The sequence below is a fragment of the Arachis hypogaea genome, chromosome 1, assembly GCF_003086295.3.
Source record: "Arachis hypogaea cultivar Tifrunner chromosome 1, arahy.Tifrunner.gnm2.J5K5, whole genome shotgun sequence".
NCBI lineage: Eukaryota > Viridiplantae > Streptophyta > Magnoliopsida > Fabales > Fabaceae > Arachis > Arachis hypogaea.
In genome coordinates this window covers 10829546-10842961 of record NC_092036.1, presented here as the reverse complement: position 1 = coordinate 10842961, position 13416 = coordinate 10829546, and the positions used below count along the sequence as shown (strand labels likewise).

At 30.6% G+C, this 13416-nt stretch overlaps 1 protein-coding gene across 1 annotated transcript; it reads right to left on the bottom strand.

Annotated features, from left to right (window-relative positions):
• Positions 1-3046: 3046 nt before the first annotated feature.
• Positions 3047-8752, bottom strand: LOC112796241 (uncharacterized). The gene is made up of 21 exons (XM_025838613.3): positions 8327-8752; positions 8083-8162; positions 7754-7840; positions 7132-7182; positions 6925-7042; positions 6755-6811; positions 6457-6521; positions 6257-6340; positions 5830-5880; positions 5664-5726; positions 5525-5571; positions 5329-5398; positions 5183-5245; positions 4961-5050; positions 4822-4860; positions 4502-4729; positions 4330-4415; positions 4121-4169; positions 3956-4036; positions 3772-3865; positions 3047-3622 (listed from the first exon to the last, which is right to left on the bottom strand). The coding sequence occupies exons 1-21, from the start codon at positions 8442-8444 to the stop codon at positions 3444-3446; spliced, it is 1800 nt and encodes a 599-aa protein (XP_025694398.1). The 5' UTR covers positions 8445-8752; the 3' UTR covers positions 3047-3443.
• Between the last annotated feature and the right edge of the window lie 4664 nt (positions 8753-13416).

Here is a 13416-nt window from a genome sequence, read left to right as displayed (position 1 = left end):
AGCCACTGTGTTGGAACCCATGTAGTTCACCATCAAGATCTTTCCTCCAAGCTGTGAAACTTGATCTCTTTGAGAACAAGCTATGATACCAATTGATGGTAATCAGTGACTAAGAGAAGGGGAAATTAAATCTTAGCTACCCTTTTTATAGAATATTACTTTTGCCCTTGTAAAAAAATTTCAGAAGATATTTTTACTTTTGTCTCATAAAAAGTTAAAAGACATTTTTATTTTGTCTCGTAATAAATTGAGAGACATTTTTTATTTTGTCTCCTGAGTGCCAGAAGCAGAAACAAAGTAGAGAAGAGAGAATCACACCAAGATGTATCCTGATTCAGCTACTAAGTGCAATGCAGCCTACATCCAGTCTCCATCACAACAGTGACAGAATTTCACCAATTCTCTCTAGGATCTACCCAATCCTATTTGGGACAAGTCCAGATTCTAACCCAATCTGAACTTGACTAGGACTCACCTTAGCTTTTAACAGCAAAGTGCTCACCCAACTTGTAAGAAAACAAGTCCAGATTCTAACCCAACCTGAACTTGACTAGGACTCAAACCTAGCTTTCAACCGCAAAGTGCTAACCCAACTTGGAAGAGAATCCCCTCAGGTTCATAACAACAAAACAGAAATACATACAAAGAATTTCTGAGATAACTATGGCTTTTTCTTTAACTCTCTGCCTTTTTCTACTCATTGGCTTTTTCTTACAAAACCTCACATTTTGCCTTTTACCAATGAAACACAGACAGACTAAACTGAAAAAAAAGAAATATTCAATGAAAGCCATAAAGGAGAAGAATAAACATCTCAAAGAGCTATGGAAACCTAAATGTGTCTCTCACTCCTTATCTTCAACCCTTGGCCGTTCACCCTTAATATAAAAGAGTGAAACTTCCAAGGTTGAATCATGTTCAACCCTACCACTGTCTTTTTTTCCAACATCAGAGTAGCGGCGGCTTCACCAGAGGAGAGAGAGAGAGATCACCCGAATCTGTTGCATGCATCTCTCTCATCCTTTTTCATCCATCTTCTTCAATCTGGACCCTAGAACTTGACTTTGGCCCCAAGATTTGATTATGAGTGTTGATGTAGTTCTGATCCAGACTGGCTTCAAGCTTTCCATTTTTGCTTCTTTCCCTCTAGAGACTCAGAGGCTATCTTCTTCTTGGTGGAACAAAAAGCAAAAATAAAATTTTTATCAAGGTAAACCTACTTCCTGACCGAAGTTGATCCTTTCCTTTTCTTGGCAACAAAATCTTGAAGTCTTTTTTCAAATCTTTCCTTCTGTAGAAAATATCTTTCTGAGCCTTTCTTTATAGCCATTTCTCTGAGACTTTATTTTTTCTTCTATCTTCTTTTCTGATGATAGACGTGACCGAAGGAGAGAGAAGAGAGAAGAGAGAAGAAAGAAACTTTTGATGGAAGCATTAAATGAAATTAAACTAAAATGAATTCTCACTTCCATTACCCAATACATAAAGTAACGTGTAAAGCTTTCAATGTAAATTAAACTCAATTGAATTTGAAGTTACAGTTACGAAGAGATATAGTAACCGAAGCATGCTTTTAATAAAATTAAACTCAATTGAATTTTTACTTTCGGCTCCTAAGTCATGGAGTAATCGAAGCATGCCTTAAAATCCTTGGGCCATTTTCTTCTTTTCTTTTGTTTTGAATTATCATTCTTGACTCTTGGGTTGTTTCCTTTAATTGGGCTTGGTTCCATTTGTTTAGCCCATTTTGATTTCTCTTTGTTTCTGCAGCCACTAATGTTGGACCAATTTGATATGTGGCTTGTTTAATTTGGGCCTAGGATTTCTTTTCTTTTAATTTCAAGGTTTCAACCATTATTAATATGTACAAGGCTAAATTAATTCAATGATCAGCTTGGGCTTGTTTGGCTTTTGGCCCATTATAAAAACTGAGTTGTTCTTCTGCACACCCACCAAATTCATCAAACAAATCAATTAATTAATAATGCTTCCCCGTAGGCGCTAGTGTGCTTTCTTTGGTTTTTTCTTTTGTTTTTTTTTACCTTTCTTGGGCCTATGGCCCCTCATATCATAAAAATAATGTTTGATCATATTAGTTTTTCAAACTTAACAGCTTTGATCCTTAGAAATAAATAATAATTTTTTAAAAAATGGCTGAAAATTTTCTGCCCTTTGTGAGACCTCCGTTGGGTCAGGCAGAACTAGTTAGGATTTTACTTCCAGGTAATAAAACCCAAATGTTAGTTGTTTCATCCAAAAAAGAGAAAAAAAAATGCTTCATGTTATAATGTGGGACTAAATTTTATAATTCAAGTGAGCTAATAAATTTGAGTTGGACGAGTGTTCAGCTCACTCGTCTGTTTAAGCATGTGTCGGGATGTTTGAATCATGTTTTGTATACGCAGTAATCTATTGGTCAGTAACAATCCTTAAATGTAGTTTAGATTTAAAGCGGATTAATTTTTGGTTTGTCAGATTAGGATAAGGTGAGAAAAAATATATAATAATTCAAGTGAGCTTTACATCTTTAGTTAATAAACTAAAATGTTTCTTCTTTTTAAGGTGTTGTGAGCACCATATTCCCAAAGGCATGAGAGTAACTTAGACAGTTAGACTCGAGCAATGGCAAACGAAAAATATCAAACCCCCTTGAATTGTTGGTTGACTGATGTTGTGGTATGTTTAGTTGTTTACCTCATCTTTGTTGGGGGGTAAGTAGGAGGACCCTTCTCAACTTAGGGATTCATTGTCAAGTTGGAAAAACATCACATGCATTGGTTCCACTTTCCCCTTACAAGTTAAAATAAAAAGTTGATGTGGATATCACCTCAGCTTTCACTTAGGGAACCAAAAAGAGAGGGGACCAAACTTTATGACAAGTTCTGTTGATGCACCAATTTTTTTACTTTGATGGTTAAGAATCTAAGACATTAAATATAATATGGTTTGGTTAAATCATTTCTTAATCTTTGTAAATTTGTGATACATATATGCTGGTTTTGAAATAATTAGTACATGACAACCTAAAGGAAAAAGAAGCTTAACATTACAGTCATTCAGTCAATAATATAGAAATAAAACATTAAAGTCCACAAGAAATTTCTTTGCACTCTATAGACATCATGAAAATCTATGCAAAAACCAAAGCTTTGCCATTGCACTAAAACATAAGATAAAAAGGAAGCTAAAAGAGAGTTCCTCACCCTGCTGACACAATTATAATAAAAACATAAAACAAGCTTGCCCCCATTAAAAAGAAAGGGATCCCAAGCTCTTTCTTTCTTTCTCTCTCTCTTTGTATCCTCTGAAAAACACTATATACCCTACCACCAAGGTTCAATTGACTGTACAAGACTTGGTTCTCAGAGACAACATCAATAACTGAAAAGCCCTCCACAGTAATTTCACCAATTCACAAGAAACAAAAGACCAGCATAGCCAACTTAGAAATTCAAACCCTTGACACTTTCCAAAACATATTCTGGGGGCCTATAACTTGGCTTTAGTGAACTTTTTTTTTGGTATGTTTTGATTGGTGGGACTTTTAGAAGACCGTTGCTGTCAACGTTTGAACAGCGCTGTAAGACCACATCCAGTTGGCCGCATGCTGCCGCAATAAACCCTGTGCATGACAAGATCATGTAAACAGAAATTTTTACTATCCAATTTTTCTGTCTATGCATCGCGCAAGTCTCAATCTAGTCTTAGTACCAGAATGCAATAGATGATAAACTTGAAATTTAACTTGGATGACAAGAATCAAAGAATTACCTAAGAATAAAGGAGAAGGTTTTCCTGGTCTTGATTTAAATTCAGGATGGAATTGAACACCAACAAAGTATGGATGATTAGGTAGTTCAGCAATCTGCAGCATGAATAAACAAACAAGAATTTAGATTTAAAGCATATGCTGATAGACTTATACTAAGTGTAAGTTCCATCAGAATGTATTAACCTCCATGCGCTGGCCGGTTTCGTCCTTCCCAGTAAACGAAAGACCAGCATTTTCGAGGCGAGATACAAAATCAGGATTCACCTGCATATATATGGCGACGATCATTTTCTGTCCGATACACAAAGTTTACAGAATAATAATTTCTCATGCATGGCAATGCAATACCTCATATCTATGCCGATGTCTCTCATCAATGAAGCTTCTGCAGCCATATCTAAGAGGGAGGGTCTAAAGGTTAAAATCCTAATAACAGTATATATGTATATGGATATGTTTATCTACTTATTGAATGCAAAATTAAAAATGATCATATTGTCCTGCATGATCATAAAAATGGTCTTCAACAAATAATTCTGTGGAGTATTAATACTTACAGTTTTGCAGATTTGCATTCTTTGGTTTGGAAATATGTCCTCCTCGATCCGAGACGCATGGTACCCCCCATATGTGTTTTCGATCCCTAAAAAAATCGGTTTAAGAAAATCACACATAGGAATAACAGACACTTTTCTTAGCACTGAACATAGTTGACACAAGAATAGACACCTCAGGCATGAATATAACATATGGACTCTTGGTATTCAGATCGAATTCAGTGCTTGTAGCATCTTTTACACCCAGAACAGATCGTGCAAACTCTACGACAGCAATCTGCATTCCAAGACAAATGCCAAGGAATGGAATTCTGTTTTCGCGGGCATATTTAACTGCGAGAATTTTTCCTTGCACTCCTCTATCCCCGAATCCTCCGGGAACAAGAATACCTTCAGCACCCTGAATATAAAGACTCCAGTTAGATAAATGAACATTGAAATTTCTTGGAATTAAAGAGAAGGTAATTGATATTAAAAGACTGCAATTCAAACCTTCAACAACTTCCATGCAGCCTTATAAGCATCTGGATTCTGCAACATTAAAAAAAGGAACAATGAGAAGAAGCTGAGATTATAAAAAAATAAATAAATAACATGCTCATGCAATGTAAATGAATCAAATTGATGTTACCTCCTTTGCAGTTGCATCTTCAAGGTTGCTTGCTGGAATCCAGTCGACAAAAAGTTTCTTTCGGCAATCAACAGAAGCATGCACTAAGGCCTGAAAAGTCGATATTGTAAGTAACAATGTTAATTCTAAGAAAATCTAAATAAGCTTTACATGTTCATAGCAGAATGAATCTTAGGAAAATCATAATAATGATGCAGCAAGAGTTTATATAACTAACTCGACCTTAAGAACAGAGAGGTAGGCATCCGAAAGCTCTGTATATTTTCCCACCAAGGCTATACGAACCTGAAATTTGCAAGACATAACATTGAAACTATCGCTAATAATCACGAACAACGAACAAGGTTGGATTTCGAGCAGAAACTCACTGGTTCATGCAGCAAATCGCAAGCCTCAGCTCTATTAGTCCATTCATCTAATCTAGGCTCCTTAATTACACTGTATATACAAAACCACAAATTAAGCCGTCAAGAAAGATCAAAAGGACAAAAAAAAAAATCCTCAATTTCCATTAATTCAAGGACAAGAAATAGAACAATTCTTGAGGGAGTTTGTGAAACTAACCAATTAAGGTTCAGCACTTTAAATATTGCTTCATGAGCCTTCTGATCCTATAGACCAGAATAAGAAAATTTTGTAAGAAATTGGTACCTAAAACTAAGATATGATTTGTGAAGTTCAGCAGTTTTAGGAAGAAACTTACTCTTAGAAGCAAAGGAATATGCCAGATGTTGGGAACATCATACAGAGTAATTATGTTTTCTCCCTGGAAACATACATAGATACATACATAATTTCAATTCAGAAAACTGATAACCATTTCAAAACTTAAGATCATCTAAATATCTTTAATCCTTAAAACCACATACCGGAATCAGGCAAAACTGAGAGAGTTTTCCTTTAGCAGCTTCATCCAGAACCTGAGAAGCAATTGTGTTAGACCCCTAAAATGAAAATATACATCGAAATTCTTGTGTGTTTTGTGCACATTTGTTCACTAATAAGAGGTATAAACCCGACTCTCGGGCTTTAAAAAATAAAAAATTTGTCTTCCATCATTACGGATATAAAAAGCGACAGGTTAGTCATTTCATACAAAATTTGTACATGTATCGAGATGGCTAAGGACGAACTTGTCCACTAAAGAACTAGTGAGAGACAAATTCGTCGCCTTTCAAAATCCTGAACAACTAATTTGTCACCAGTATGTTTTTTTTTTTTGTCATGGACAAGATTGATTTATATATGTGTGTGTGCATGCGTGCGTGTGTGTGAGAGAGGGAAGGAGAGAGGAACCATTGTGCTGCGGCATGCTAAGATATGTGGAGCCAGTCCTTGACCTCTTAGTCCTCTAACACTATGCTGGGTTGGTTTTGTTTTCTGAAACCAAAATCAAAATCAAAATTTGCCACGTTCAGATGAAACCAAACAAATCTTCTACATGAATCATACACAGTCCTTGAAGAATTGTTCAAAAGACGTGTTATTATCCTTACCTGTTCACCAACACAGTTCAAAACAGGAACAAGGCTGACATGAACTAAACAGAAGTTGCCAGCACCTGCATACGTACATACACACACATTTAAGTACTCAATATGGATAGGGATACAGATACAAATACGATGCACATACTTCAATTTGTACATCAAGTATTATCAGAGAAACAATCTTTTCCATAAAATTAGTAGTATTTAAGTACTCCATACGGATACAGATACACATACTTCAATTTGTACATCAAGTATTCATCAGAGAAACAATCTTTGCCATAAAATTTAGTATCATTCTTACCTACTTTATATGAGAATTGTCCTAATGCCTGAATAAATGGCATGGACTCAATATCACCTGCATATAATAAAACCAAGGATTTAGTAATAATGTTATCTTAGACATTAAAAAGTGTATTAAAAAAGAAGAAGAAAAAGAAAAGATTGTTTAGAAGAGTGTAAGTGTGTTACCTATGGTTCCACCCAATTCAATGACACAGACATCAGCTGAACCTGGTTTTCCATCTACTGGTATGTGGGCCACCCTTTCTATCCACTCTTGAATTGCATCCGTGATATGAGGGACAACCTAAAAAGATGAAATATAAAAACATCATTAGACACCACAAACATTGAAAAAAGAATTAAAAAGAAAATCACAAAATTAAGCTGTGGAACCTGAACAGTCTTTCCCAAATAGTCTCCTCTTCTCTCCTTTTCAATTACAGACTGCAAAAAATAAATAAACAAATAAAAATTAAAAATAAAATAAAATAAAATAAAACATTCAGCTCAGCTGAGCTTTTTTTTTAAAAAAAAAAGGAGAAACCATAAAAACAGATATTTTCTATTTCTATTTTCACGCTTAGATAGAACATCAGTCGTTCATATAGAATATATGTTGTAATACAAAATATACATTAAAAATGAGTTAAACATATTTGGTAGCTGATTTTTAGTGTTTGGATAGCATTTTGTTTCAGAAATACAGAAGAATTTTGTTATCTCCAGTGACAATATCCAAACACAGTCTTAATCTTAATGTGTGCTGCATCAGCAACCACAACCACAAATTTTCATTGTATGAGTTGAATATTGTTAACTCTTGACTGGTTTAAAAAATCCAAAACTGAAGGAGATAAACATAAACAAGGGTTCTTTTGTAAATTTGCAATTTCTTTTTTTTTTTTTGTTCAGAATCTAAAAGAGGAGAAAACACTGAACTGAAACAAGTAAACAACATCATATATTATTGAAAACATGTTGGAGTGTGAAGAAAGAAAGAAAAAAAGAAACTTGCCTGGTAAATCTTCCCAGTGGTTATGTTATTATCACGAGTCAACTTGATATCCATAAAGCGCTCATAGTTTCCAAGATCCAGGTCCACCTATCAAGATTCATCATTTCTCTTTTTATAATTCTACTTAAAAAAAGTAAGAAATTAACAAACACCATGTGCTTTTGATCTATTCACTCCGGAAAATTTTGCCTAAAGTTGCTACCTAACTAACTTTTCTTTTCCCTTCATTTTCTCTTCAAACAAACAAACATGCTTTTCCTTTTCATTTTTGGGAGAATCTAGCGTCAAATTGAAAATTGAAGATGGATAATTAGCGAGAAATTGTGTACCTCGCCTCCGTCATCCAACACAAACACTTCTCCATGCTCGAATGGTGACATTGTTCCGGCATCTGTGTTCAAGTAAGGATCTGTAAATCAAAATTCAGAATGTGAGACTTCAATTTAACGTACCAGCTCGCTCCGTTCCAAAATTGAAAGAAAGAGTTGAACACTTTGTAAATCTAAATCCGAAAAGAAAGTAACAATTATCGCGCGTGCATGGTTAAATAGTTGAAGGAAAAGAAAAACATGCCAATTTTGATAGCAGTTACTCGAAGTCCACAAGCTTTGAGAAGCAAGCCAATACTACTGGCAGTTACTCCCTTTCCAAGTCCACTCACAACTCCACCGGTTACCAAAACATATTTCATTTTTGTTTCTTGTTTCGATTGAATTCGTTGTGCTGTTAGGTTTCCAATAATTGAATGTGAGTGAGTGAAGAAGGTAAGAAGGGAACAGAGAGAGGGAAGAGAAAGGGAAACGGAAAACGGAAAAGATGGAAGGTGGAAGGAAAGTGGTAGCAATGGATTGCTTTATATATACACACACTTAGCATTGCTCCTTCTCAATTCTCATGATTCCATTGACAAAGACATATATTTTCTAATTTCTCTTCACACACAGAAAGAGGGAGGAGACAAAATAAGCACTCCAATTTTTTATAAATTTATGTGAGTTTAATTTTGATGCACGGGAGTAAGTTAAGTAATTAAATATCCGTATAAAATTAATAATGAATTATAATTTAAATGATATAAATTTTTTTTAATTTTGTTAGGAAGTTAATATAATATTTGTATGATGTATATATTGAGTTGTTTATTTGGTATAATATAAATTAAAAATGAACATCTAAAATAAAATATTATTAATTTTTTAAATACAATACATCTATATTATCTAGAATAACTATCCGAATACCAGTGATAATAAACATGTAATATCCTATTAATCGAACATTCCTAAACCCATTATACACATTGTACAGATACTTCATTGACTTTCTATACTTTCTCTTTTTTTATATTTATCTAAAAATTGTGGATTCGAGTCTCACTTTTAATTTTTTTAAATATTTGTATAAAATGTATTAAAATTCGTTTTTAAAATTATATAAAATATAGTTATTTTTGCTAAAAAATTAATTTTTATCTAAAAAACGATTTTCATATCCCGATTTTATACTAACATTTAATTATATTACTAAAATTAATTATTTTTTACTTTGTTTATCTGAATGACTAGCTAAAAAACTTTAGCTGTAATTGAATAATTTTATAAAATATTTTATATTATTTTTGTACTAAAATTATTTTTTATTTAATAAAAAATGTTTAAAGATGAGTTCAAAAAGATAAAAAAATTAAACAACAATGTCATATTAGAGACAAAAGGGTGGATAAAGGGTTAAAATAGATATATTTTTACATTAAAATAATTAAAAATAAAATATTGGAATTTACCAAAGTAAAACAGGAAAATGTATATATTATAGGCATAAAAAATTTATATCCAAATAAATGCTATGTTTCATAATTGAATTGAGCTAAAGAAATTCATATTTCCTTAATTAAATGTCAACAATTCGATCTTTATTTTTATTTTAGATATAGGAAATTTTTAATATTTTAAAATAATTGTCCTGTTTATTGATGTGTTTATAAAGTAACAAAATTAAATTAATTGTCATAATAGATAGTAAATATACGTCTCTTATTTTTATATAGTTGTTGAATACTTGAAACCAATTATTTATGTTACATTTTTCTTTACAATATATACAAGGTTTTTTTTCTCTCCATAGTTTTATTAGAAAACGCCACATATCCAAAAATGGATAGAACAAAGTTATCAATTTTTAATGTAGGTCCTTAAATTTGAATTTGACCATTGAATTTATAAACTGACTTATGCTGACTGTACTATCTATGACAAACAAATATAGTTCATACTTTAAAATTTATTAAAGTAAAATCATAGTATTTTATACATGACTCTTTTAAATCTATTTTTATATAACATTACATACATTTTAGTATTTTATGATATTTTTAATATTAATATTATTTAAATATTCTTATCATATATTACCACAATATTCTATATTGGCAATTATCTTTGTAGTAGGATTATTAGTGTATATTTTAATTTGATAATAATTAATCTAGATTTTATAACTACAATATTTAAGATCTTACAACAGTACAACTACCTAATTTAATGATATCTGAATTCTAGGATGAAAAAATATTACCGAAAAAAATTAATTGATAAAAAAATTAATTAAATAATGTTAATTGATTAGTTACAGAACATGGTCAAACAAAATATTAAATAATTTTTTATTTTTCTTAGTTAAATCAAATAAATAAATAATTAATTAGCACATTTAAATGAATTAAATAAAATTAATTAAAAATACCCTTAAAATATGATATATCAGCTACATTATTAATTGAAGAAACTCAATTAACCAGATTTCAATAACATATATATATATATATATATATATATATAGATTAATCTAGATAGATCTTATAACTACAATATATAAGATCTTACAAGAGTACAACTACCTAATTTAATGATATCTGAATTCTATTCTGGTAAATAATAAATCTCACGTGTTAGAAACTATAAAGCATTATAAAAAAAATAGTGTTATAAATATAATTTTTTTTATGAATCAAAGTCTAACTAAATTAAACAATAGGACTTAAAATAATACTAATTATAATTAATTTTTGTTATATTATATTAATTTAGTTGAATTTAGTTAATAAAAAAATTTAGATATATAATATTGTTCTAATTCTTACTAACATTACTTATTAAGATTAATATGTATATATAATGTAGAACGATAATATTAGGGAGACAACAAAAATCCTAAAATATGTTTTATTTATTATTTATTAATTGATATAATAATTAATAAATTCTAAATAAAATAAATTTTAACTATTTTTAGTTAATATTTTTTTATTATTAAATATTTTCGAATGTAGAATGCCTCTGCTCACAAATTAATTAATGTATATTCAAATTCAATAAGTTATCTTATCTTAAAATTAAAAAAATAATTATATTAAGTGTACGTTAAAATTTAGTCATTAATATATAATATATTAAAAATAAAATATATATATATATATATAAAATATATAATTATATAATAACTAATTTAATAATTAATAATTTTTAGTATATATAAAATATTTGTAAAAAAAAAATCAACATCAAGCTGGTTTAATTAGGTAAAAATTGTGGTCACAGACGAATTTAATCTTTAATTTGGTATAAAATTGAATGAGAGTGAGGACCAAAATTGGTTGTTCCAAAGTTGGATCCAAGTATTTTGGCTGAATTAAACTGACTCAGCTCATCATCAGATCCATGCAGGATTCAGCTACCAAATAAGAATAGTTTAATTTATGCTCCATAAAGAAGAAAATAAATAAATTAAACAACATCACTATTCTATTCTCAACTCTCCATTTTTAATTAATAAACAAGCGACATGCATGCATGATCTTATAAGTTATAATGAAATAACAACAAAAACTGATGACGAAGATATCTTTTAGTTTTATGTACTCAATTTAGATTTCATTAGTTATTATAAACATCTGGATGATCACACTTTCTGTATGGAGAAAATAGTTTTTTTCTTTTTATTTATTTATTTTTCAAATCATGTCTACTTTTTATTATTATTAAAAGGAATCCTACTTAAATTAAATAATCTTACTAGAATAGTTGTAAAACTGTATTTCTTTTAAAAATAAAAATAAAAAAATATACTCTAAATTAAAACCCCATCTCAAAATGCTTTGTTAAATAAGAATGGTCCACACCGATAAATGCAATTGTGATTGAAAAAAAAATATCTAATATTTGTTTTATCATATTAATTATAATTAATCAATTACATTAATTATTTAAATTAATTAAAATAAATAAATTAATTTTATTTGCATTTGTATTAATTTTTATGTCTTTGATTCATGTCATGGGGGTTCGGCTATATTCTTATGTTAGTTATCGAATATCTAACACAACCCCCCTCCTTTATTCGGACTTGGGACCAGCTATGTACCGCAAGGGAAGACCTAAATAAAGAGAGGTATTGTAGTAATAAAAGGGATCTACATATGGTGTTTATTGATTTAGAAAAAGCGTATGATAGGGTACCAAGGAAAGTCTTATGAAAGGTTTTAGAAAAGAGTAGAGTAAGGATCGCATATATTCGGGCAATTAAAGACATATATGATAGGGCCACAACTAGTGTGAAGACTCAAGGTGGTGTGACGGAGGAATTCCCTATTGGTATAGGATTACACCAGGGATCATCCTTAAATCCATACCTTTTCACATTAGTCTTGGAAGTACTAACAGAGCACATCCAAGAGCCTCTGCCATGGCATGCTTTTTGCCGATGATATCGTCCTTATGGGAGAGTCAAGGAAAGACCTAAATAAGAAGTTGGAGTTATGGAGAGAAGGTTTAGAAGTGTATGGTCTGCACATCAGCCGTAGCAAGACGGAATATATGGAATGTAAGTTCAGTTTGAGAAGGGAAAACCCCAATATAGAGGTGAAGATTGGAGAAAACATCCTAGGAAAAGTTAAAAGTTTTAAGTATCTTGAGTGCATCATACAGGATAATGGAGAGATTGAATAAGATGTAAATCATAGGATAGCAGGTTGGTCAAAATGGCGGAGTGCATCTGGTTTTATATGCGACAAAAAAGTGCCTTTAAAACTTAAAGGTAAATTCACTACAAGAAAATAGAGTTATTTTGACACTTTATTTTTTAACACCATAATTAAATATCAAATTTAATATATATTTTTGACAAATATCACAAATGTCAAATTTTCTATATTTTTTTGACGAAAAATTTGACCGTAAAAATTGCTCCTCAATTTTGACAGTCATTTGTTTTCAATTTACTCTACTATTTTTTTCTTCTTTGAGCTCTGTTAATTTTGACATCACACTGCTCTCAGTTTAGGATTATACTACTCATTCTTTATCTTCAAAATCTCAATTTATTCTTTAGTTTCAAGATCACATCTCATTCTTTGTTAAAATTTTTTGTTGAGAATATTTTATAGTCAATAAGTGTCAAAATAAATAGTATTTTTTGGCAATTAATAAGTATCACAGAAAATATGTTCTCAAAATTTTCTAACAAATTATTTTTGACAGCCAATATTTATCAAAATAAGAATTAAATTTTTTTCACAATCGCTTATATGTTAAAAATACTATTTTTGACAAAACTTTTATTAACATATTTTCATAGTTAAAATAGTGTCAAAATTTGTTTTTTTGACA